The 27,458-nt window shown below is 30.6% G+C and overlaps 1 protein-coding gene across 1 annotated transcript in view; it reads right to left on the bottom strand.

Annotated features, from left to right (window-relative positions):
- Positions 1–8,237: 8,237 nt before the first annotated feature.
- The window catches only part of LOC114342014 (serine/threonine-protein kinase S6KL), a 342,669-nt gene continuing 323,448 nt past the window's right edge, over positions 8,238–27,458 (bottom strand). The window contains exons 8-9 of the mRNA XM_028292815.2: positions 16,662–16,871; positions 8,238–11,674 (exon numbers count right to left, since the gene is read on the bottom strand). Of these exons, the coding sequence (XP_028148616.2) occupies positions 11,570–11,674; positions 16,662–16,871 (315 nt within the window). The 3' untranslated portion in view covers positions 8,238–11,569. The remainder of the gene's footprint in view (positions 11,675–16,661; positions 16,872–27,458) is intronic.

Here is a 27,458-nt window from a genome sequence, read left to right as displayed (position 1 = left end):
AACAAAACGTTTTCGATTTTTTTATAAAATCATCATCAGTGTTAAGATAAACTTGATGCTAGCTGAGCCACAAAAGAAAAAAGAAAAATATTAGGGTAAACACCCTTTAAATATCACATTGATGCGTTATAAGTGCATACTTTGAAAAATTGCCTTGTGATGGTTACATTGCAACTAGAATAACGCCCTAAGGTAATGTATATCCCAACACGTGGGATCCAAAATTTACTTGTTTACATACCGATGACTTAATGGCAAAAAAAGCCATTAAGTCATCGGTATGTAAACAAGTCTTTTTTGCCATTAAGTCATCGGTATGTAAACAAGTAAATTTTGGATCCCACGTGTTGGGATATACATTACCTTAGGGCATTATCCCAGTTGCAATGTAACCATCACAAGGCAATTTTTCAAAGTATGCACTTATAACGCATCAATGTGATATTTAAAGTGTGTTTACCCTAATATTTTTCTTTTTTTCTTTTGTCGCTCAGCTAGCATCAAGTTTATCTTAACACTGATGATGATTTTATAAACAAATCGAAAACGTTTTGTTGTGATGTAGCCCTTTAAGGGGATTTTTAATAAAAAAAAGTTTATACCTTTTAAAAAGGATTTTTTTCCAATTTTTTAACCAGAGAAGGTTCCCATTGTTTTCAGTCTGGTGGGACTGAAAGAGTAACATTATGTTATTTTATATGTCATTGGCACGCCGGGGTTTGTTTTGGTTGGATCAGAGAAAGCAGCATATGTGCCTCCTGATAAGAGACTAATAAGTTTCGAAACCGGTAGAGATACTTGCTGCACTCTCTGATTGGACTAGAATATGATGCGGCTGTATTTTAGTTTTGCAACGAAATTGAAAATGGTTATTCATTTTTGATACACATATATATCTTTACGTTGGTCCCAACTTTTTTGGAGAAGTACATTCAAGCCAACAAAAATTTTTAATGTGTGGCTCATTATACTACTTAATTAACCTGTATTCATTGTATTTTTTGCCTGTTGCTTCTTTCGAATTGCTATAAAAACAGAATTAAACCATTCTTCAAGTATTTTGTCCTAGTATACACGTTATTAAAAAGCTTATCTAGAGCACTGACGTGGTCCTCTACTCCAGGTGTCTACTCCAGTTGCATTCTTGGGTAGCTATTGCTAATTTTATTGCATGAATAAAGACATGTTGTTTAATTCCCGTTTAGGTCTAGGCCTCTTCAGGGTACGGGATCTCCCTTTTTTAACGGGAGCGTCAAAACAGAATCGCAGAAGTCAGTCAGAGATATGGAATTTCACTAAACACTAAGAAAACAATCCCTTACAACATTTTTAATTAATACCTTTGGTAGTTAGTTGTTTTAGCTGTTAAGCTTAGTGTTACTTAATACCTTTTAGTTGTTATCTTTGTTTTAAACCTGTTTTGTATAACTTGATAACTTGTATTCCTTATGTGTCTGGCAGTATGACGGTAAGTCTAAACCAAAAAAAAAAAAAGAAAACAAAATGTATGATGATCTCTACTCTAAATGAACAGAAATTTGGACGAATCAGTGTGAATGGTCAACAAATAGAAAGAGTAAAAACATACACCTACCTTGATACGAACGTCAATGAAAATTTGGACCATTCTATAGAAATGAAATGTAGGTTAGAGAAAGCAAGATCTGCATTTCAAAAAATGGCAAAATTATTCAAATGTCATGATTTGTCGATACCCATAAAAATCAGGTTTCTACGATGTTATATCTTTCCTATACTGTTGTACGGTGTTGAGTCGTGGATTCTCACAGACGCCATCTGCAAGAAAATTGAGGATTTTGAAATGTGGCTTTATCGTCGAATCCTGAAGATATCTTATACCGACCACATTACTAATCAGGGTGTTTTGCTGAGAATGCAAAAAAGAGCTGTTAATCAAAATAAAAACAGCCAAAATCGAATACCTCGGTCACATCATGAGGAACAGTGAAAGATATGGACTGCTGCATTTAATCTTGCAGGGAAAAGTAGAAGGAAAGCGAGGACCAGGAAGGCGAAGGATTTCCTGGCTGGAAAATCTACGTACGTGGTTCAACACAACCACTACAAATATTTTCAGAGCAGCAGTGTGCAAAGTACAGATTGCCATGATGGCAACATCCGAAACGGATAGGCACTACAAGAAGAAGAACTACTAGAGCATTAGTGGTTTTCGTATTTTATAGGTCAGCCACTTCACGAACTTTGTTTTGCATATTGAATATATTTCTTATCTAATTCTTCCATTTTTGAACATCGATCCGCTGTTCACTTTTCCTTAATCGCTCGTATTTTTGTTTTATTTCTCTTTGTTTTCGTTTTTATTCGTCTGCCGTATCCTTGTATTATCTTCTTTGTTTCATAAGATCTAATATTTCTTCTGTCATCCACTGTTGTTTCTTGAATCTATTACTTGCTATGGTAACCATACTATATATTGAATACAAATAGGAGGAATTCCTCCAAAACAAAGGAAACAAGATGCCACTTTTGTGTCTTTATTTAATTTTTACATAAATCTACTTAAAACAATTATTTAAAACAATCATATTGGACTTAAAACTCTTAGGTATAGTGTTAAAATATAACAGTGAGATTCTTTTAATACTGCAAATGTCTTATACTAGGTTTGTTTCAACTCGATACAAAACCGTTTTTGAATCGTTACGCGCATGCGCAATAACGAATAATTATGCGCAGTAACACATTTTTCGTTACTGCGCATATCTACTCGTAACCGTTCAAGAACGGTTTTTGTGACGGGTTGGAACAATCCTACTGTGTTCATTAAGTAAAATAGTGTATGAATTTTTAAATCAATATCGGTATTTTAAATTGTGTCTTCAAATGGACTTTTGATCGTGTTCAAATCTGATTTTTTTATTATCTTAACGAAATAATTTGTAGGTACAATAATAATTAGAATGCCAAGCAAGTCTGGACTTGTAGGACGATGTTTTAATGACAATTAAAATAGGTCACAAAATAAAGGCAAAATATGGTAACATTCTGTATAGCACACTCCAAATAATATTAAATATCCTTACTAGGTGGTATGATAAGACAACCCATTGCAGCGATGTTAAAATGAACCACGAGCTGGATGAACTAATGCTGAGCGAAGATATTGTAAGATTTGTAAAGTCACAAAGACTAAACTGGCTTGGTCACGTAGATAGAATGCCAGAAGATCGAGCTGTAAAAGTAATCTAGAGATGAAAGCCTCAAGAAAATAGAACAAGAGGATGGCCCGTAAAAGATGGATATACGACGTAAAAGAAGATCTTAATACCATGCACATCAGGCATTGGCGAAGGGAAGCATCCGACAATGCAGAATGAAAGAACATTTTTAAGTAGGCCAAGGCCAAGACTCACAAAGGGTTGTAGCGCCATTAGAAGAAGAAGAAGAAGAAGAAGAAGAAGAAGAAGAAGAAGAAGAAGAAGAAGAAGAAAAAGAAGAAGAAGAAGAAGAAGAATAGGAGATAAAGACCACACCATTAGAATATCTCAAGGCTATACCAAAAAACGTATACAAGAAATGCTTAGAACATTAAAAAAACGCTAGCACATGAGGGTGATTCATTTTAATGCAACCAAAATGTATATAATAATGAATAAACATTTTTTGATAAAAAAAAGTCATTACTCTAACAAACCTTGTGCATAGAAATCGGCCCACTTAAAAATTTGGTCATTTTGTCAAAAAAAAGTCAAAATGTAAATTCGTACAGGTTAAAACAAATATATCAAAGTTTAGATGGGTAGAAAAGATATTTTTAAGAAAGTATCCAAATCATACAAGGGGATCATTATTTATAGATATAATATATAATTTATAGATATAATACTGATCATTATCAGTATTTTGTATTTTGACAACGAAACCCGATTTGGGCTTCGAAACGTTAATAAATTCATTTTTTAGTAAAATTGTGGCTTATTTCCCATTAAAAATACGTAAGGGGATCATTGTTTAAATAAATAAAAGGGGTCATTTTTGCAAAAAAAAAATACTTTTTTAACTGCTGAGATAATTAACCTATTAATGAAGGTCTATGGGATTTTTTTTCTGCAAAGTTGAAGGGTAAATCTTTCACACAAGAGTTACTAAATTAAATTTGACCCCCTATTTATTTAAATAATTGTATATAAAACTTTAAAAACAAATTTACAAAAAATTATTTTTAGCGTTTTAAATAAGCACTATAAAATATCTTATTTTACAGACTAAGTTGCACTATGTTATCAGTATTAAGCAAAAAAAATGGTCGAACAGTATTTAACATTTTTTGAGATATTGAATTTGTTTATTAAATGTTACTATATTTTCAATTGCAAAAATGCGGTTGTTGCCAAAGAATTATTCACCTGCTTAAGATCTCATTATTTTTAATTTTATGTATATTTTCGATAAATGTATTGATAAATTCAAATTTTAATTAAACTCCCCCCTAAAATGGCATTTGAAAATTATTCAAATTTGTTTATAATTTATTTTTAACATCGCGGGGATTAAGTATTTTGAAATGCCGTTTCGATAATTGGATTCCTGGGAATTTTTTACTAATTAACAAAATTTTTTGTCGTTTTTTCTTTTTCTTTTTTTTTCTTGGAGTTATATTACTACGGGCTCTTTTAGGGTTAAATTTTATTAAGAATGTCGAATCACTGAGTTGTAGACCTAAATCACCTAAAAATATTAAGATTTAACTAAAATCTCTTAAATAAAATGTGGCTACTTACTGAGTTACAGGGTGTTTTATTTAAAAATTTAAAAATTATTGTTACCAAGTACTTTAAAACTATTTGACGTATCCTTATCATACTTGGCAGAAAGTGTGTCTATTATACACCCTACTAAATTGTGATTAATAAACGTTTCTAGCTAGTGCCAGAGGCGTACGACAGGGGATAGTGAATGATTGACCCTTCCCAAATTCTACGCCACTGAGTGAATTACTATTTTAGCGAAATTTTTTGATTCTCCAATACTTTGTATGTAAATAACTTTATTGGTATCAATACAGTCATCAGTTTGAGAGATATTGGAAGTTTAAAATAAATGAATGAATGAATCAAAATAATTATGCAGTTTCATTTTTAACGTCCAATATCTCGAAAACTAATGACTTAATCGTTGAGTATATTATTTACATAGAGAGTATTGGAGAATCGAAAAATTTCGCTAAAATAGTAATTCCCTCAGTGGCGTAGAATTTGGGAAGGGTCAACCATTAACTATCCCCTGTCGTACGCCTCTGGTGCTAGCTAGAAACTTTTATTTATCACAATTTAGTAGACTGTATAGTACCCACACTTTCTGTCAAGTATGATAAGGATACGTCGAATAGTTTAAAAGTACTTGGTAAAAATATTTTTTAAATTTTTAAATAAAACACCCTGTAACTCAGTAAGTAGTCATATTTTATTTAAGTGATTTTAGACTAATCTTTATATTTTTAGGTCTAGAATCTACAACTTATGAGATTCGACATTCTTAATGAAACTTAATCCTAAAAGGGCCGTAGAATTATAACTCTAAGAAAAAAAATAAGAGGAAAAAAAAAGACAAAAAAATTTGTTAATTAGTGAAAATTTCCCAGGAACCCAATTATCGAAACGGCATTTCAAAATATTTAATTCCCGCGACATTATTAAAAAAAAAACAAATTATAAACAAATTTGAATAATTTTCAAATGCCATTTTAGGGGAAGTTTAATTTAAATTTGTATTTATCAATACATTTATCGAAAACATACATAAAAATAAAAATAATAAGATTTAGTACAGGTAAATATTTCTTTGGCAACAACCGCGTTTTTGCAATTGAAAATAGTCACATTTAATAAACAAATTCAATATCTCAAAAAATATTAAATATTTTTGGACAAATTTTTTTTAATTAATACTGATAACATAGCTCAACTTCTTCTGTAAAATAAGATATTTATAGTGCTTATTTAAAACGCTAAAAACAATTTTTTGCAAATTTGTTTTTAAATTTTTATGTACAATTATTTAAATAAATAGGGGGTCAAATTTAATTTAGTAAGTCTTATGTGAAAGATTTACCCTTCAACTTTGCATAAAACAATCCTATAGACCTTCATTAGTAATTGAATGACCTTAGCAGTTAAAAAAGTATTTTTTTTTTGCAAAAATGACCCCTTTTTAATTATTTAAACAATTATCCCCTTGTATGATTTGGATACTTTCTTGAAAATATCTTTTGTACCCACCTAAACTTTTATATAAAATTTGTTTCAACCTGTAGGAATTTACATTTTGATTTACATGTAGTGTAATTTTTTTTTACTAGACTATATTGCATACCGGGTGTAACAATGATAGTGTGTTTTTTCCTCAAAGTTCGGAATACCCTGTGGAATATTCTAGCGCATATAAAATATTGAAATTAAAACTCAACTGTAGCCTTAGCCTTTCTTAACATTTTGCTCTTTGATTCATTCGCTTATGTTGGATAATAAAAAAGTTAGGTATTTTAACAACTAGCAACGTTCTTCATCAATACAGGGTGTTTCTAAATAAGTGCGACAAACTTTAAGGGAAAATTCTGCATGAGAAATAATGACCGTTTGTTTTATAAACATATGTCCGCAAATGCTTTGTGTTCGAGATACGGGATGTTGAATTTTTTTACAAACTGACGATTTATTTACTGCTCTACAACCAGTTGCGATATGCAAATGAAATTTGGTAGGTTTTAAGAAGTAGTTTTTGTGCATTTTTTGGCATACAACTAAGAATTTTATATTTACCATTGGCGTGCATACAGGTGATATTACCCGGTCATATTAAGCGTATGCACGCCAATGGTGAATATAAAATTTTTAGTTGTATGCCAAAAATGCGCAATAACTACCTCTTAAAACCTACCAAATTTCATTTGCATATCTCAACCGGTTTTACAGCAGTGAATAAATCGTCAGTTGGTACGAAAAAATTCAACATCCCGTATCTCGAAAACGAAGCATTTGCGGACATATGTTTATAAATGAAACGGACATTATTTTTCATGCACAATTTCGCTTTAAAGTTTGTAGCACTTATTTAGAAACACCCTGTATTGATGAAGAACGTTTCTAGTTGTTAAAATACCTAACTTTTTTATTATTAAACATAAGCGAATGAATCAAAAAGCAAAATGTTAAGAAAGGCTAAGGATAGTTGAGTTTTAATTTCAATATTTTATATGCGCTAGAATATTCCACAGGGTATTCCGAACTTTGAGAAAAAACACACTATCATTGTTACAGCCGGTATACAATAACACTTACCTGTTTAGCAATAATATTATTACAGCGATATTGATAAAGAATAAGGCTATACCATATTAATAAAATCACTCAAATCGGCCAACATGTTTAGGAAATATAAGACATCAAAAATGACCAAATTTTTAAGTGGGCCGATTTCTATGCACGTAAGTTTACTTAGCCATATTGTTCTGAAACTATTGCCTTATGGCATTGTAATACCATTTAGGTACCATTTTTATTGGAAATTAACCATAATTAATATGTATTTTGGGAACGATTTCCGAAGTGTAAATCAAAAAGTCAAAATAAACATGTTTTCGTCTGAAATTGTGGCTAGTCTGGGCTGATTATCGGAGAATAGGCCATTTTTGGGAAAAGTTATTTACCAGCAATTTTATTGCTGTAATCGAATTATAAGATCCTATATATTAATAATATAGGTATGCAAAGTCCTCAGATAGTATGCTACTTTTTTTATAAACAAAATGGCGCCCGAAAATCGTGTTTTTTTCAATTATTGCTCTATAACTCCGAAGATTTTAACTTTACAACAAAAACACCCAAATAAAAATTCACCGTGATTAAATTCTGCATAGATACGTTTATTTCCCGATCTGCTCCGACGAAAATTTTCTTTGGAAAATGCGGGTTTTCCCAACAAAATTTTTAATTTTCAAATAAAGTTTTAGATAAGTAATTATCTACCAATAATTAAATAATTTGGTGACTTAAAAGCCTTCTTGGTTTAGATTATAGTTCCAGAAGCTGGTGAAAATTGAACTAATATTTTAGCAACAATTCAATTGTTAATTAATAATTTACGGTCGCAATAATAACCAAAATAATTATGATACACTGATCAAACTTTGAAATCTTATAAATATGAGATGCCTATTTAACATTTTCTCTACAAAATATAAATTTTTAATTTTTTTGCATAATCTTTAAATGTTTAAAAAAATAGTTATAAACAAATTAACGTTTCTCAGATAGTTTTTATTATATTATAATTTTAAAAAATAGCTAAAATGCGCATTTCAAATATCTTGAAAATGAATGCTTTAAAACTTTTTTGCAACCATTTGCAAAGAAGTTATGAAACAGCAAAGTAAACATGCGATTACTACGGTGTTTATATTTTTTTAATTCTTTCAAAGCGTAGAAGTGAGTTTAAAGTACAAGCTAATTATTTACAAAAAAATATCGATTATAAGTTTAATGGTTATATTTTAATTAAAGATTATAAATATATTTTTTTGTAATTTACACGCGCGAAAGTAGAATAATATAGTACTGTAGCTAAAATTTTCACTAGGAGCGACGACCGGCGGCCGCGCGACGTACACTTTTAATAAATAATGTATGCTGCGTGTCAGTCGCTTCGAGTGAACATTTTAGCTCCGACTCTGTATCAGGCCTACTTTTGCGCTAAAAATTACAAAAAAAAGTATTTTTAATCTTTGATTAAAATATAACCATTGCACTAATTTTTGACATTCTTTGTGAGTAATTAGACTGTACCATAGACTCACTTTTAAGCTTTGAAACAATTAAAACAAATTATAAACAACGGAGATATCGTATATTTACTTTGCTGTTTCATAACTATTTTGCAAATGGTTGGAAAATTTTTTTAAAGCATTCATTTTCAAGACCTATGAAATACGCATTTTAAGTATTTTTTAAAATTAGAATATAATAACCAATTTCTGAGAAATGTTAATTTGTTTATAACAATTTTTTTTAAACATTTAAAGGTTATGCAAAAAAATGAAAAATGTATATTTTGTCGACAAAATATTAAATAGGCATCACACCTTTATAATCTTTCTAAGTTTGATCAATGTCTCATGATTATTTTGGTTGTTATTGCGACTGTAAATTGTTAATTAACAATTGAATTGTTGCTAAAATATTCGTTTCATTTTCACCGGCTTCTGATTTATAATCTATACCAAGAAAGCTTTTATTTCACTAAGGTATATAATTATTAATAAATAATTACTGGCCAAAAAAAATTCGAGATTTTGTTGGGAAAACCCACATTTTTCGAGGAAAATTTTAGTCGGAGCAAATCGGAAAAAACATGCCTCTATGTAGAATTAAATTAGGGTGAATTTTTATTTAAGTGTTTTTGGTGTAAAGTTAAAATCTTCGGAGTTATAGAGCAATAATTGAAAAAAATACGATTTGTCGCGCCATTTTGTTTATAAAAAAAGTAGCACACTATCTACGGACTTTACATACCTATATTAATAATATATAGGATCTTATAATTCGATTCCAGCAATAAAATTGCTGGTAAATAACATTTCTTTGTACTTTACCAATTAGACCAGCGTATTATAACTATTTTTTTTTCAAAATTTAAAGATTATGCAAAAAGAAGAAAAATTTATATTTTGTCGATAAAATTTAAATAAGCATCTCATCTTTATAATCTTTATAAGTTTGATAGTTTGATCAATGTATCATGATTATTTTGGTTTTTATTGCGATCATAAATTGTTAATTAACAATTGAATTGTTGCTAAAATATTCGTTTAATTTTCACCAGCTTCAGGAATTACAATATATACCAAGAAAGCTTTGATGATACTAAGTTATTTAATTATTGATTAATAATTACTTACCTAAAACTTTATTTGAAAATTAGAGTTTTTGTTAGGAAAACCCGCATTTTCCGAGGAAAATTTTCGTCGGAGCAAATCGTGAAAAACATTACTCTATGCAGAATTTAATTGCGGTGAATTTTTATTTGGGTGTTTTTGTTGTAAAGTTAAAATCTTCGGAGGTATAGAGCAATAATTGAAAAAATACGATTTGTCGGCGCCATTTTGTTTATAAAAAAAGTAGCACACTATCTGCGGACTTTGCATACCTATATTATTAATATGGAGGATCTTATAATTCGATTCCAGCAATAAAATTGCTGGTAAATAACTTTTCCATTAATTTTGCTAATTAGCCCAGAGTAGGCTTATTCCCAATAAAAATAGTAAATATCTAATATTAATAATAGTAAATCGACCAGTGCCAAAAGAAGAGATGAGGTAATAATTAATCGAGTTATTAATTGATTAAAATAAATTCTACACTACGAGTTTTAAAATATTAATACAACAAAAACATATTTTTACACTATAATCTAGTTTGGACAATTTTGTTTCTTTTTATAAAATATAAATAAATGATCTTCTAATTATATAATTTGTCTTTTATCATTACTCAAGGAATGATTTAATTGAGCTTTTACAATTGACCGTTTATGTTAATACTTCTATAAAAATACTTTCTATATTTTTGCTAGGCAAGCACTTCCCATCATTAACAAATGAATTAAAATAAAGATGAGATAAAACATTCGAAATTTATTCGAATTTTAAATACTACAACAAAATTCAACTACTTATAGTACCTACGACAGAACATTCCAGCATCACTTTATAACCACTCAAGCCGAAAATGCACTTGAAAAATCGAACAATTTTTCGAGTAATTTTTCGATTTTTAAACGATTTGTGTCCTGGGGTATTATAAGAAACAGAAAAAATAGGCAAAATATAGAGAGCACCAAATTATTGGGGACAGGTGCAAAATCTTGGTCCAATGTTATTTAAATGCATTTATTTTTTTTTCGAATCCTGAAAAAACTAATAAATATTTTTGAAAAATTTAAACGCGGAATGAAAGATTACATTATTACCGAGGGCCAAAAGTCCCTTAGAATAAACAAAAAATTTCTTTTGAGTGAAATATTTGGAATTACTCATCACACTAAATGTTTTCTTTATTTTTCCCCTGTAACTTATTAAAATAAAGATTATAGAAGTTTTCAGGGACTTTCGGCCCTCGGTAACAATGTAATCTTTCATTCTGCGTTCAAATTTTTCAAAAATACTTATTAGTTTTCTAAGGATTAAAAAAAATGAATGCATTTAAATAGCATTGGACCAAGATTTTGCGCCTACCTCGTTAATATTAATTTGTTAATTAAAATAAATATGAGAACCTTTAGTTGGCATGAAATACAATGCTAAGAGTAAATGATAGTTCATGTAGTTCATGATATCTAAGGACGGTCTTAATATTAAGAAAATTAACAACACCAAATGTTAGAAGATCCAAGTAGTACCTTCTTTATGCTTGGTGCTATTTCTTCACTATCACTACCTTCACCATGCCAAATTTTTTACCGGTGGTGGTGATTTAAATTTATTCTAAGAAGATGCTGAACCTTCATGTAGTTTTTGTAGTACTAATTAACATCATACGGTTATTGCATCAAAATCTTCAAATAAAACATCTTCACTAGTTGTAGAAGAAGGTGGTCCGTTGGGAAAATACTTCTTAAGGAGATCACTAGGTGATACCTGAAACATTTTAAATAGTTATTAGTAAGTGGTTTTGTTTAGTTTGAAGATGATTAAAAAAGTCTCTTCTGAAATCGTCAGCAGTGGCGGCTCGTGATTTTTACAATAGGGGAGGCTATACCTAACTGTAAAATATCTAGACAAATTTGCACTAGCAAAAAAATGCGCCAAAAAATGTAATTTAAGGCCCCATCTTTTGACCATTTTTTATTTACATTTCATAATATCATCCTAATTCATAATTTCATGATATCATCATTTTAAAAATAGTTAGTCTAATAGTAAAAGTTTAATACCAAAGTTTGTGTCGTTTATTTGTTAATAATTCCATCTATTTGTAAATAGATACCTATGCATATCAAAATAAATACAGATTTGAAGTTTTGCAGTCCATACATAATGAAGCTTCAAATTTTTTAAGATACTCAACTGAATTTTTTTAATTCTAAACGCGGCCTACTGCGAATTCAAAAACACGATAAATTACCGATATTTTGCTTTGAGTTAGAGATATCGGAAAAAGTTATTTGAGCAAGTTGTTCCAAATATTATTATAACCCCACATACCAAATTTCATAACAAAATTCGCACTTTTAGATTTTTCATTATTTTTAGTCAGGACCCTAAAATTCGTTGTCCCGAGACGCACCCAACCACCCAACGGAGCTGAGAAGTTATTCTGCCCCCCTTGGTATATCTCCGGGCAGCGTGTGATGGCGCCGTAGATGCCACTGTTAGGAGACCGGGTCTCCGTAAACGCCTGCTGCGCTGCACGGAGCATTAACAACGGAGAATGCTGGGCTTCTCGGCTCCGTTCGTGCATCTCGGGATAACCCAGGGTCCTGCCTACAATAATATGTAATAAAACTGAGACGCGTTCTAATGCTAACTGAGACTCATGCGTTCTAATGCTAATGCTCCGTACGTATGGATAATTAGTGATAATATGGAATTTACACGTTGTATAATAGTGAGAGTAATTGTTGTTTTCGCGATTCACGATAAACAAAACAGTATAGAGTGTGTAAAAAATTTATGGGGAGGCTGAGCCTCCCTTGCCTCCTCTGACGAGCCGCCACTGATCGTCAGTCCATCTTGTGGGCGGTCGACCGACGCTTCTCTTGTCTTCTCTTGGTCTCCATTTCAATAACTTCTTTGTCCATAGCCCATCTGTCTGTCTATATGTCTTACCCATCTCCATTTTAGCCTGCTAACCTTTCGAGGATGTCAGTCACCTTTGTCCTTCTCCTGATTTCTTCGTTTTTGATTTTGTCTCACTGAGTTATTCTCAACATGGACCGCTCTATTCTTCTCTGTATGACTCCGATTTTGGTAAAAACGATATATTACTAGATTCGTCCAGGAACTGCTTTTCAGCTAGCAATTGTTACAAAATGGATCGATTTGCTTGAAAATTTGAGAATAAGTAGTGGATAGTCCAAGGATCAAAATCTATATGATGCCGAAAGGCGCTTTTACCATGGGGGTGGTTGCCACCCTACCTTGGAGGTGGAAATTTTTTATTATATTTTGACCGCAAAAGTTGATAAAAACATTCATATTAAGCAAATAATGTTCTATACATTTTTTTGATAAAATTAATATTTTTCGATTTATTCGCTATCGAAAGTGTAGTTTTATATCGAAAAAATCAATGCTTTTCGATATTATACTCATTTACGATTCACTTAATTTTTGCCGTAGAAAAATTTTTTTCAAACCTAGTTCTTGGGATTTAAATAACCTACAATTTTATATTTAAACATTTTTTCGTATATCTGATGCTAATCTTTCTATTCTGAAGAAAATGGCATTTTTTACCAAACTACAAAAATTCGTTATTCGCTTCAGTTTTAAGTTATACTACTTTAGGCGCGATTGAGATTGAGGGTGAATTTATATTGATCTGCGCGCATGCGCACACCGACAGTTTGGTATTAGTCTTTATACGGGCTCTGATTGGGTGTTGAAATGATCTGTCAATAATTGTTCAATATGGAGGTTATCGGTAAACAAAAATGTTGTATAATATATTAGTTTTTATTGTTGTGAGGACAGAAATAAAATTAAATTTATAATTATAGTGACTTTTTAAATAGTTTTGAAAAGCCACAGGTACGTAATTCTAAATGTTTCAGTTGTATTCCAATAAAAAATTATCTTCATACCTATTTGGAAAATGTAAAAAAAATAATGTAGGTACTTAACTAGTACTTGCTATGCTATACCCCTAATAGGCAATGCTTTAATTTACATAATCTGATTACGAACAAACTTTCTACAAATTTTCATCTAATGTATCGTTTTCTTACTCTATATATTGTTGTATTTTAATTCGACAAAAATCAAACTAATAAAAATTCATATAAACAAAATGTCAAAAAGTTGTTCAGTTTGTGTATATTCCCACATGACGTATACGGTGGTGCAGTTTGAAATCGCTTCAACTCTCGTACGGCGGGATACACGGGAAGTAGGTTCAAGCCCAATGCAAGTTATATATATATCATTTTTTTATTTTTTATATAAATTTTATGATTGTAAGTATATTATTATATAATTTTTTTCAGAAAATACGTATTTAATTAAAATTTTTGGCAACAATTATTGTTCAGAAATCATTTGTGGCATTTTTCAATGTGTTTGTGTGTGTGTTATTCTTTTATTTTTTAAATTTTTGGTATTGTTTTAATAAAAATTTTTGGAAAGTAGTAGAGAAACTGTTTAAAGTATATTGATTTCGTTGAAATCATATAATATAAGTATAACTTCTTACGTGCGTACAAAGTACACACATTCTTTTTTTTTAAACTAATCATTCTAAGCCAGTCAAACTTCTGGAATCTATTACTAATACATAAATAAAGAAGCATGAATAAGGCTAATGACTAAAAACACCGCTAACTTACATTATTAAGCTTCCAATTGGATATTTCCTTTTTTTTTCAAAAAAATATATTGATTTTTTAACCGTAACTTTTTTATTTGTTATCCTAGAAAGTTTGGTAAAACAGAATTTTGTAGGTCTCTACAAGATCTATAAGTCTATTAATATTAAATCCTTTTAAAACCTTAAGTAGCAAAAAGAGGTGATTGTAAAAGGGTTGGTAAAGGTGGTTTTTGCATGTTATTACAAGTTTTAATTGTCAATAGCTCACTCAGTTTTTGCTATAGAAAAAATTTTTGCTAACTGCGTTCTTGGGAATTAAATAGGTTACAATTTTAGATTTACATATTTTTTCGTATCTCTGATGCTAATCTTTCTATTCTGAAGAAAAGTGCATTTTTTACCAAACTACAAAAATTCGTTATTCGCTTTTAACTCCGTTTTTTAAAAGCTAATCATTCTTAGCCGCTCAAACCTCTAGAAGCTATTAATAATACATAAATATAGACGACCAAATAAGGCCAATGACTAATTTTAATTAGGGTGGTAAGTAGGGGGAAGTTTCCGATCACTTTTTCGCTGAAAAAAATAGGGACTGACATTCTTTAATAGGGACTAATAGAAAATAGGGACTAAAATACTTTAAATTAGTTTGAACAAGTTATCCTCGAAAAATGCACAGTTTTCCCGTCTTTTGACTTTGAAACTACAATATTTAGCATTTGACGAAGAAGAGCTAACATATAATAAAGTATAGCTCGATTACTACTGGTCTTAAAGAAAATTAAAAAAAACTATTTTGTTTATTTTTTCAAAAGGTACATTTTTGTTAAGCAAAGTTGTTTTGATAAAACGAAAACTTTTTGAGTTATTAGCAGAAAACTGATTAAAAACATTTATTTTTTCGATATAAAACTAACACTTTCGATAGCGAATAAATCGAAAACTATTAATTTTATCAAAAAAATGTATGGAACGTTTTTTGCATAGAATGAATGTTTTTACCAACTTTTGCGGTCAAAATAAAATACAAAATTTCCACCCCGAGATGGGGTGGCAACCACCCCCATGGTAAAAGCGCCTTTCGGCCTCATATATATTATGATCCTTGGAATATTCACTATGGTAGGGGAGCCCAAGCGGGGATTTTTGCAGTTACTCGAGCGCGTCAGATTATCATATGGGGAGAAACGTGGTACCCTGCAGATGTACCTCTGCCATATATTGGCTCTTAACACAGGGGAGTTCGTTTAGGGGGGCCCGAAAAAAAAATCTATCCTTAAAAATACTCGAAATTGTCAGATTAAGATAAGGTAAGTTAAGTACATGCAAAACAGTGTATATTTAAAAAATCTGACGATTTGAGCGGGGCGTAAGGGAATTGGTGAGTCACAAAGTTTCACAAGAAAAAGGCGAATATTTCGCGAAATGAACGTCAGATCGAAAAACTAAAAACTACACGTTCAATATTTTTCAAAAATTTATCGATAGATACCAAACACGACCCCTCGCAGAGAGGGGTGGGGGGGAAAATTTTAAATTTTTAAATACAAATCCCGCGATATTTAGCAAAATAAACATCAGATCGAAAAACTGCAAAACACACTTATTTAATATTTTTGAAAAATATATCGAATGGTATCAAACGCGACCCCCCACGGAGGTGGGGTGGGGGGTTATTTTAAAATCTTAAATAGGAGCCCCCATTTTTTATTGCAGATTTGAATTCTCTGCATAAAAATAAGCAACTTTTATTCGAAACATTTTTTCGAATTATGGATAGATGGCGCTATATTCGGAAAAAACGATTAATGGAAATGGAAAATTAAATTAAAAAGTGGCAAGCGCCCGCTAAAATGGAAAATTTTACTTAACTTTTTTTGGTTTTAGGACCTAATAATCACAACCCAATAGGTCCCCAAAGCGCTCGAGTGACTGCACATTTAGCATACTTTGCTCCCCTACCACTACTTATTCTCAAATTTTCAAGCTAATCGATTCATTCTGAAAAAATTGCGAGGTTTTGTCATATTTTAAGCTTCATTACTTGGACTAGATAGTTTTAGCCTGAAAGTGTTCATATAATTATTGTGAACTTACTCTTTTTTCCTTGACTTCACTGAATCTATATCCCTTGTAAAAAGCGATTGTTTCCAAGGTTCTCACAGAGCGCAGTCGTTTATGAGGTTGTACTTCAAGTAGACGCAACAGCAGGTCTCTGCATGGAACGTCCAAATCGACATCTTCAGGAAGACTGCCAGGTTTTCGGTCTTGAGGATTAGGGTCCGGATCCACGGGAGGTGTAGGATACTGTAAATATAATAAAAGAGATATCTGTTCAAAATAACGATACAAAAGATAATATATATTTTAGGTACATTCCATGTAGTCCTGTCGCCAGGGGGGGGGGGGTACAACGGCCTTCTTAATTCAGATGGACTTACCCAAGTTTTTTTTATGTATTTTGACCTGTAGAACACGAATTTTTTGGGTAACAGTTGATCCGGATGTCGATAAGATTGTTATAAACCAAGAAGTTGAGGAATCACATAACAGCGATTTCTCGCAAAACAAAACATTTTTTTTTTGTATTTTTTGGGCCATTCTAACCAAAAAATGTTCCTACAAATTTTTTCGTAGGATGCATAGTTTTCGAGATCAACGCGGTTGAACTTTCAAAAAATCGAAAAATTGCAATTTTTGAACCCGAATAACTTTTGATTATAAAATAAAATAGCAATTCTGCTTACCGCATTTGAAAGTTCAAGTCAAAGTATATCGGTTTAAGTTATTTGCATTGCTAAAAATTTATTTTTTGATTGTTAAAAAAAGATATAAACACATAGTATTTCCCGTGCCTAATACATGCGTTTTAATGCATGTTACGTAGAAATAGCTCCGCTTGCACTCTTACCTATTCTACCTACTCGTTCGATTTTAAATGAGAAATCATTGAAAACATCACTCAAGCACTAGGTGTTTATAGCTTTTTTTAACAATAAAATAATAAATTTTTAGCAACACAAATAATTAAAACCGATATAATTTGACTTGAACTTTCAAATGCGGTAAGCAGAATTGCTATTTTATTTTTTAATCAAAAGTTATTCGGGTTCAAAAATTGCAATTTTTCGATTTTTTGAAAGTTCAACCGCGTTTATCTCGAAAACTATGCATCCTACGAAAAAACTTGTAGGAACATTTTTTGGTTAATATGACACAAAAAATACAAAAAAATGTTTTGTTTTGCGAGAAATCGCTGTTATGTAATTTCTCAACTTCTTTGTTTATAACAACCTTATCGACATCCGGATCAACTGTTACCCAAAAAATTCGTGTTCTACGGGCCAAAATACATAAAAAACTTGGGTAAGTCCATCTGAATTAAGAAGGCCGTTGTACCCCTCCTGGCGACAGGACTAATGTCAAATCACTCGGGCAAAAATTTTGGATTTCCGATTTGTCTGAAAATTGGTATATAGCTTCTGCGGGACGTAAAAATAAGATATTTAAGGTCAAAAAAACCTTCCTCTTCTTTTTTTCTCAAAATGTTATTTTATACGATTTTACAGTGATTTGGTCTTTATTTAAACAAATTTGCATTTTCTATCGTAAAGTATCAATGAAAAACATAATAGTTTAATATAAGAAACTCAAAAATGTCATTATATGGCATTATAACAAGTTATTTTGATTCAAAACAAGTTTTTGATCAAATTTTATAGTGTAGAAAACGTTAAATTACCGTTTTTTACATTTTCCTCCATTGCTAAAATACATCATCATCGATTTGGCTGAAAATTTGCCCACAGATAGCCAAAATATAGGAATTTAAGTGGTTAGAAGGATTAGACTTATATTACAATACCAAAAAAGTTACATGCAGTAATATCAGACTCAAAAGTATATTAGTCCAATCGGGATAGCATTTGACCTTGCATGCCGGGCTGCCCAAAATTTTATTTTTCTAATCTTTAGGGAAATCAATAGTAGTCTAAATTTAAAATCGCGAATGAATTCCTCCGTTACGTTAGCCGCCATCTTGATTTTAAAGGAGGACCTGTTTTGCTCAATATATCCGCCATTTTTAACTTTTCGACAAAAATGTTAGGAACTGAAATTGTTCCAAATAAATCGTATTTACAATTATTACAATTTCTTTTTAACAGTTTTTGTCGTGAGGTCTATATTTTCGAGTTAATTGTACTTACAGTATATATTTTTGACTATGATATTGCATGTAACTTTTTTGGTATTGTAATATAATTCAAATTATTCTCACCACTTAAAGTCCTATGTTTTGGCTATCTGTGGGCAAATTTTCAGCCAAATCGAATATGATGTATTTTGGGAATGGAAAAAAATGTAAAAAAACGGTATTTCAACGTTTTCTACACTATAAAATTTGATCAAAAACTTGTTTTGAATCAAACTAACTTGTTATAATGCCATATAATGACATTTTTGAGTCCCTTCTATTTAAATATTATGTTTTCCATTGATACTTTACGATAGAACATGCAAATTTGTTTAAATAAACACCAAATCACTGTAAAATCACATTAAATAACATTTTGAGAAAAAAAGAAGAAGATTTTTTGACCTTAAATATCTTATTTTTACGTCCCGCAGAAGCTATATACCAATTTTCAGACAAATCGGAGATCCAAAATTCTTTTTGCTCCAAAATTGAGTAATTTGAAATGGAATCACCCTTTAGCAGATTCAAAAACAAAACACATTAAATTATTTCGATAAAAACATTTCAACTTGTTTGAGAAATGTGCCTGATTTAGTTGCCTTAAGACAGCATTATAGCCACACTTGCTCTGGCCTGCGAGATTTAGGTAAAGTTTTTCGATTTTAGAAAAAATATACATAACCTAATAAAGCTTGGTTATACATCTTTCCAGATTTTTGAAGTTATACTTCTTTAGGCGCGTTTGGAAGTAAATGTATATAGTGCGCGAATTCATCAAAAGTCTTGGACCTGGGCGCAGCTCAAACGTTATACGTGCTTTGATTGGGTAATTACAATGACCTGTCAATAATTGTTCAATATGGAGGTTATGGGTAAACAAATGTTGTGTATATTAGTTTTTATTGTTGTGAGGACAGAGACAAAAAGTTTATAATTGTAGGGACTTTTTAAATAGGTTTTAAAAGCAACAGGTACGTAATTATTGAAAATGTATTGTAATAAAAAATTACATACCTATTTGGAAAATATAAAATGTACCTATCTAGTAGGTAATGCTTTGATTTACATAATTTGATTACCAACAAAATTCCTACCAATCTTCATCTAATATATTGTTTTTTTAGTTTATGTTTTATTGTATTTTAATATTTTAATTCCACAAAAATCGAACTAATTTGATTAAACTAAGAGAATAAGCAACTGTCAAAAAAGTTTAAAACGCTCAGTTGGTGTATCTTCCCACATCACTCATATTATGTCTCAGTGGCTAAATTCTGCGTGCGTTGTTTTCAAAATCTAATTACTGATATACGCAGGTTCGATCCCAATGCAAATTTTTATTTTTTTATTTTTTTTATACCTACATTTTATGATTGTAAGTATATTTATTAAATTTTTTTTTTCAGAAAATACGTACCTATTTAGTTAAAATTTTTGCCAACATTTATTATTCAGAAATGATTTATTTGTTTCATTTTTCAATGTGTTTGTGTGTGTTTTATTCTGTTATTTTTTTTAATTTTTGGTATTGTTTTAATACAAATTTTTGGAAGGTAGTAAGTATTTAAATTAGTTTAATATTTAAATAAAATATAAATAAACTGTTAAAAGTATAGTGATTTCGTTGAAATCACATAAAAAGTAGAAGTATAACTTCTTACGTGCGTACAGAGTACACACACATTCTTTTTTTAATATAGTACCTATATTTTAAAGACGTGTTATTAAAATGTTTGTATTATATCCGTTTTCATTTTTTGTGCACTTTGTAAATGTTTTCATATAGATAATTAACAGTTATAACTCTTTCCTAATATCAAATATAGTGTATTACAGTGTAAAATATGTTACTTCAATCTTTGAATTAATTGAACGAGACTCTGCTATAATAATAACGATCCCATTAAAATCCTGACCATCAAAAAGTTGCCACATTCTTCGAGAAAAGCCTAATCCAAACTATATTACCTCTGGAGATCATATAGTTAGTGGCTGTGTAACTTGCTTAATTAATGCATTTTATGGTAACCATAAAGTTACCTTTATACTGGTGGTTTCACGAATGGCTGTATATTTTCGCCGAAGATTATAAAAAACTTTTTATGGCTTTCCTTTATCGCCCACATCATTTGGCAAGTATCTGATATAGTCCATGTTATGAGGCCGCTCCCGCATGAAAAACAATTTGTTTCGGTTTCTTTACGGATTCCGGTTAAAAAATGTACCCTTTAACAAATCAAAACGGTGCCGGGCGAAAGTTTCGGGCAGAATTTCGGAAGATCACCTCTATTGCCCCGGAAAATATTTTTTGAAGTTATACTTCTTTAGGCGCGATTGGAAGTGAATTTTTATTATTCTGCACGCATGCGCACAGACAGTATGGAGTTCGTTGCTAAATTCAAAGCATATATTATACTCTTCTCTTAACGTCTATATTCTTTGCTAAATCTTTTAAGTTATGTATGTATCAGTTCAAGAAAGGTGTGGAAAGAATATGTTAGTGTTTTTAGTAAATATGAATCATTATATTTACGTATATAAAGATAATACGTATTTAAAACATTTTTATAATTTTATACTTCACTTCGTCTATTTATTACCGTGATTTGTCATAATGTCAGAGAAACCCTATAAACAGTGAGGTCGTGGAGTCGTGGGTCATTGATTCTACTACAGATCGAGAGTTTCCGGGTTCAAATGCGGACAATTTCTGTCTTTTTTTATTTATTTTTTTTTTTTTGGATTTTTGGAAAGTGGTAAAAATTAGTTTATTATTTAAATAAAATACAAATAAACTGTTTAAAGTATTTTATTTCGTTGAAATTATACATATAATAGAAGTAACTTCTTACGTGCGTACAAAGTACACACACATTTTTTTTTACGTTTTGTGAGTCATTTTAAATAAAAAGGGTTTCTTGTCATTTTTCTCAAAAGTTATAGTTTTCGAGTAATTATTATTACTTGTGAGTTTGTCAAGTGCACATTTGCAATCAATAACACAGGCCTACAGAAAAAAAATTGTTTTGGTGCCGTGAATCTTTAAGCTGGTTTTTAGTATATTAGGGGCGATAAATCATAAATCTAAATATCGATTCCGTTTTTTTGTATCAGCTCTAGTTTTATAGATATGGCACATTCCGAAATTAGTAGTTCTAATATTTGAGATAATGAAGAATATGCTATTCAAAGGAATATACATTGTTAATTAAACTTCTTCCTCAGTATATTTGTTGTTCTCACTGTATTATGCCTTATTTATGCAAGAAATAGTACCTACTTTAATGTCGTTACATAACTATTTTATAAGGAAATAAGACAGCTTGGAAAGTATTTTCAAACTTTTAAAATGACAAATTTACCACTTGTAAACCCATTCAGCCTCCACATAATAAAATATTAGGTGCTTCAAAATCACTATTAGTGCTGCTATCTGTCTTAAACTTAAAGCTGGAATCTTTGATGGACCACAGATCAGACTTCTTAAAATGGATCCGGCTTTTGTGGGGTCAATGAATGAGGTAGAGAAAAAAGCTTGGCTTTCATTTGTGGACATTATGAAAAATTTTCTGGGAAATCACAAAAGGGAAAACTATGCTGAGCTGGTAAACCGTTTGCTAAATAACTTCCAATCACTTGGGTGTAATATGAGCATCAAAGTCCACTATCTTCACAGCCACCTGGACCGTTTCCTGAAAACTTAGGTGACACAAGTGAGGAGCAAGATGAGAGATTTCACCAAACCATAAAAACCATGGAGAACCGCTACCAAGGAAGATGGGACACCCATCATATGATAGCAGATTTTTGCTGTAGTTTGAAGAGAGACTGTTTAAAAGTTCATTCCAGGAAATCAATCAAGCGAAGCTTTCGTTACGTCAAGTAAAGTTCTATTTTGTTAGTTTTTTTTCTCAAAAGTAATTGTATATCTGTTTCATTGTACAAAGGGTTTTATTGTAGTTAAATGGCTTAAAATATACGTATTTTCTAATTGTGTGATTTTTATTTCAATTTAGTATATCCATATCAGCATATTCGTATTTTAATGCATAAAAGCTGACATGACCTATGTTACCTTGAAAACTAGAGCTGGCAGGGCAAAACTAAAGCCATATTCGGAATCAGCACCCCAAATATACCTAAAATCAGCTCTAAACACTTTGGCACCAAAATCACTGTAGGCCTGTGTAATAATTGAATAAATAAATAAATTATTAAAAAAAACTACGTTGATAATAAATTATAAAATATTAATAAACGATAAAATATTAATGAAAAGTATTTGTTGGGGATTTTTCGCATAAGTACGTAAAATACGTACAAATTCAACAGGGGCGCACCATATAGTGCTACGCGGGGCGGCACGCCGTCTCTGCGCAGTTGTTTAAAAGTCGAGTGGAAGCGCATAATTAACAATTAAAAAACAACGGTCTATATTGAAATAAGCACCAATTACTCATCAGAATCTTAAAGTTTAATGTTTAAACTTTAATTTAGGCACTTGACAACCTCAAAAATAATAATTTACATATATATTTCCAAGCCTCTAAGATGCGTATTTTCGCATTTCTGATATTTTAAATCGCTTATACTGGTAGGGGAGCAAAGTATGCTAAAGAGTCACTCGAGCGTTATGGGGACCCATTGGGTTGTGATTATTAGGTTCTAAAACCAAAAAAAGTTAAGTACAATTTTTCATTTTAGTGGAGACTTTCCATTTATTAATTTAATTTTCCATTTCCAACAATCGTTGTTTCTGATTATAGCGCCATCTATCCATAATTCGAAAAAATGTCTCGAATAAAAGTTGCTTATTTTTACGTAAAGAATCCAAATCTACAATAAAAATTTGGGGGACCCATTTAAGATTTTAAAGTAACCCCTCACCCCACCTCCGTGGGGGGGTCGTGTTTGGTACCTTTCGATAGATTTTTCAAAAACATTTTGAATGTGTATTTGCAATTTTTCGATCTGATGTTCATTTTGCGAAATATCGCAGGGTTTGTATTTAAAATTTTAAATTTACCCCCCACCCCTCTCCGTGGGAGGTCCTGTTTAGTACCATTCGATAGATTTTTGAAAAATATTGAAGACGTATTTTTAGTTTTTCGATCTGACGTTCATTTCGCGAAATATTCACTTTTTTTTTGTGAAACTTCTTGACACACCCATTTGCTTACGCCCCGCTCAAATCGTCAGATTTTTGAAATATACACGCTTTTGCATGTACTTAACTTACCTTATCTTAGTTTGACAATTTCGAATATTTTTAAGGATAGATTTTTTTTCGGGCCCCTCTTAACGAACTTCCCTACATCTGCAGGTTACCAGGTTTCTCCCCATATGATAATCTGACGCGCTCGAGTAACTGCAAAAATCCCTGCTTGGGCTCCCTTATCATAACTTGAAAACTAGGTATCAATTTTTGAGAAAAATTAAAACAGACCTTTTTTGTTTAGACTGATCCAATCTAGCAAACAAAATGCTATTTTGGACTGAGTAGACACATGAGAAGAAGAAACTTAAGCCAAAAAACAGAGATAACCATATACAAAATCCTTACTTATATAACCAGTGTTGACATATGGATCGGAGACATGGACCATCTCCAAGGCAGATGAAAACATTCTGTATATATTTGAACGAAGAATCCTGAGAGGAATATTCGGTGGCAACTGTGACAATGGTGTTTGAAGAAGGAGATACAACTACAGGTATACCACAGATATAAACATATATTTGGTGGTAACGTAGTATCTCTTATAAGAATAGGAAGACTAAGATGGGCAGGACATCATCTAGCAAGATCACAACAGAACAACCCTCCTAGAAGAATTATTATTTCACAACCTGTGGGAAGTAGAAATAGGGATAGGCCAAAACTCAAATGGAAGAATGGGAGAAAAATAGGAGGCACAGCAAACCTGACAACGACTGGAAATGAATAGGACTGACTGGCGTAATAGACTTGGGAAGGTCGAGGCTTTTTCATAGGGCTGTTGCATCATTGATTATGATGATGATGATCCAAAAAAATATAAAAAAAGCAAAAAATGCGATCTTTTAAATTTGCTCAAAAAAATTGTTCAAACATTTTCTGCCTAAAAATGTCGCCAGGCACTTTTCTGATTTGTTTAAAGGAGACATTTTTAAACAGGAATCTGCAAAGAAACCAAATCAGGAATGTTTTCATGAGGCGTCACTACATGGACTATTTGGCAAGTATCTGATAGGAGATTCAAGTCGATAACAAGTTTTTAATTCGTGTTTTATAGTCAATAAAGTATTTTGCGTTAGTCTCTGAACGTTAAGTATAGAGAAGGTAGTTTTATATCGAAATGCTCGTACACATCTTGTTTTAGCTTTTTACTACTGTTTTAAAACTAGTTATTCCTCCCGTTATCTATCAGTTATTATTACCGTTCAAAAACTCTGTTTTAATTTTGTAACTTTATTTATAGGGGAGTGCATATAGATTTTCACTTCGGAAAAAATCAAACAAGATACAACTTTTTGTAATTTCATTAAGAAATGTTTAATAAACAACATATCAAAAAGTTCTACTCGAGAAGTACTTCATTTTTTATTAAACAAATGAACTACGATATTAGATGTTTTTTTAAATAACTCCGAAAATATAAATTTTAGAAAAAAACGGACATTGAAAAATTCAGAAAATTTTACAAAAAAAATCTTTATATAAAGAATTTTCTAAAATTAAATCTGTATCTTCTATAATTTTTTATTTATAACGCTAAAGTCACTCTTCTCACAAACATTTTCTATTTAAAAATAAGGGGTGGGAGATGTGGAAGGGAGGAGATTGACAAATGACAGATGTATGTACCGGAAAAATGTGTCCCCCTTAGATCAAAAATCGACCTGTTTCGTAATTTCCTTAAAATCTAATAAATACTGTCAAACATCAAGGTGGATTGTTTTCTTTGGCTCACACTGTATATATTTTAATATTGTGCACAGAAAAAAGTCTTTAACAAATTTTTAATGCCAATTCAGTATTATTTTTTTATTTTTTTTTATAAAAAATCTTTTGTCTCAATTTTTATTTATCACATCTAGAGAAAAAAAGAAGAAAAAAAAATTGTTTATAACAAAATGACGAATATTTTTATTGTTAAAATTGTCAGTTACTTTTTTTATAAGCTACCATAAACTAAAAAAAAAACCATTGAAATTGGTCTATTATTAACGAAGATATTGCAAAGTACTACTGAACCACTCTTCATGTAAAAAGTTTTCACTTGGTCGCTACGAAAAACATTATTTTTTAAAATATTCTAAAATTTTAACTCTATGTTTAAATGACATTGTTAAGTAGTAGGGTTGATAGATATACTCACTTAATATTGATAAATAAACAAATTATGAATTTTTAAACTTCGAAAAGCTATCTCGGCAAAAAAGGATCTAGAAATTTTTTTTCTTTTGTAAATATGTCAAAAACAACCAGAAACACGAATATCGAAAAATAATTTCAAAATTTTTAATCCCGGTGATGTTATTAAAAAAAAAGTTTTAAACAAATTACACCAATTTTTAAACGCCATTTTGAAGGGGTGTTTAATTAAATTTTAATTTGTCAGTACATTCATCGAAAATATACATAAAAGCAAAAAAATGAGACCTTAAAAACATTTATACTATATCGGCAACAACCGCGTTTTTACAAATGAAAAAATGGTAATTTTTTATAAATAAATTAAATATCTCATAAACTACTCAATATTTATTAACCAATTTTTTGACAATTTATCTATCTTAGCCCAAGTTTTTCTGCAAAACAAAATATTTTATAGTGCTTATTTATATAGCAAATAATATTTTTTTGGAAATTTGTTTTTTAATTTTGATTTACAATTATTTAAATAAGTTAAGGGCAAATTTAATTTAGTAAGTCTCATGTAAAATACTGTGTCTTCATATTTGCAGGAAAAAATTGTAAAATCCTTAATAAAAACAAGAATTGCCGCAGTAGTTAAAAAAGTAAATTTTGTGCAAAAATTACCAATTTTTAAATATTTTAACAATGATCCCCTCATATGAATCATATACTTTCTTGAAAATATCTTTTGTTTTGACCTAAACTTTAATAAAAAATGTATTCTAACCTGTACGGAATTACATTTTGATTTTATTTTATTTTATTGGGCTATTTCTAACGTCGCTAGCCATAGTCTATTTAAAAGTCTTATTGTAGAATGATCTAATTCAAAGTAAAGAGGTTGCTTCGAATACTGCATTAATCTTTATGTATCTACTAGCTGACCCGGTGAACTTCGTTGCACCTTAGATAGTGTGTCATAATTAGATAATCTGTCATAATTTTGATTATAGATCAGTTGCTTGAACGTAATGGCTAAAAATCAATTACTCAAAATCAACTGCTCGAAAATGAATTTCTAGACATGAAAATTGATCGAAATGCAATTTCCTCGAATAAAAAAGAAAATTATATGTCCAAATATTTTATGCAAAATTTGTAAGTATGGTCGAATGAAATCCGATAGTTTTAAGGCATTCCAGAAGCCGCTACAGATAAAATGTTTTAACAACTTATTAATCATTCAGAATTAGTCGACACTTATTAAAAGTTAAAATAATTAAGACAATAACTGGACGATAACGATTTAATGAGTGGAAAACAATTAAAAATTATTTTGCATATCATATTTGAG

The sequence above is a fragment of the Diabrotica virgifera genome, chromosome 8, assembly GCF_917563875.1.
Source record: "Diabrotica virgifera virgifera chromosome 8, PGI_DIABVI_V3a".
NCBI lineage: Eukaryota > Metazoa > Arthropoda > Insecta > Coleoptera > Chrysomelidae > Diabrotica > Diabrotica virgifera.
Note: the sequence above shows the minus strand (reverse complement) of the source record. Positions and strands in the feature narration are given on the sequence as shown.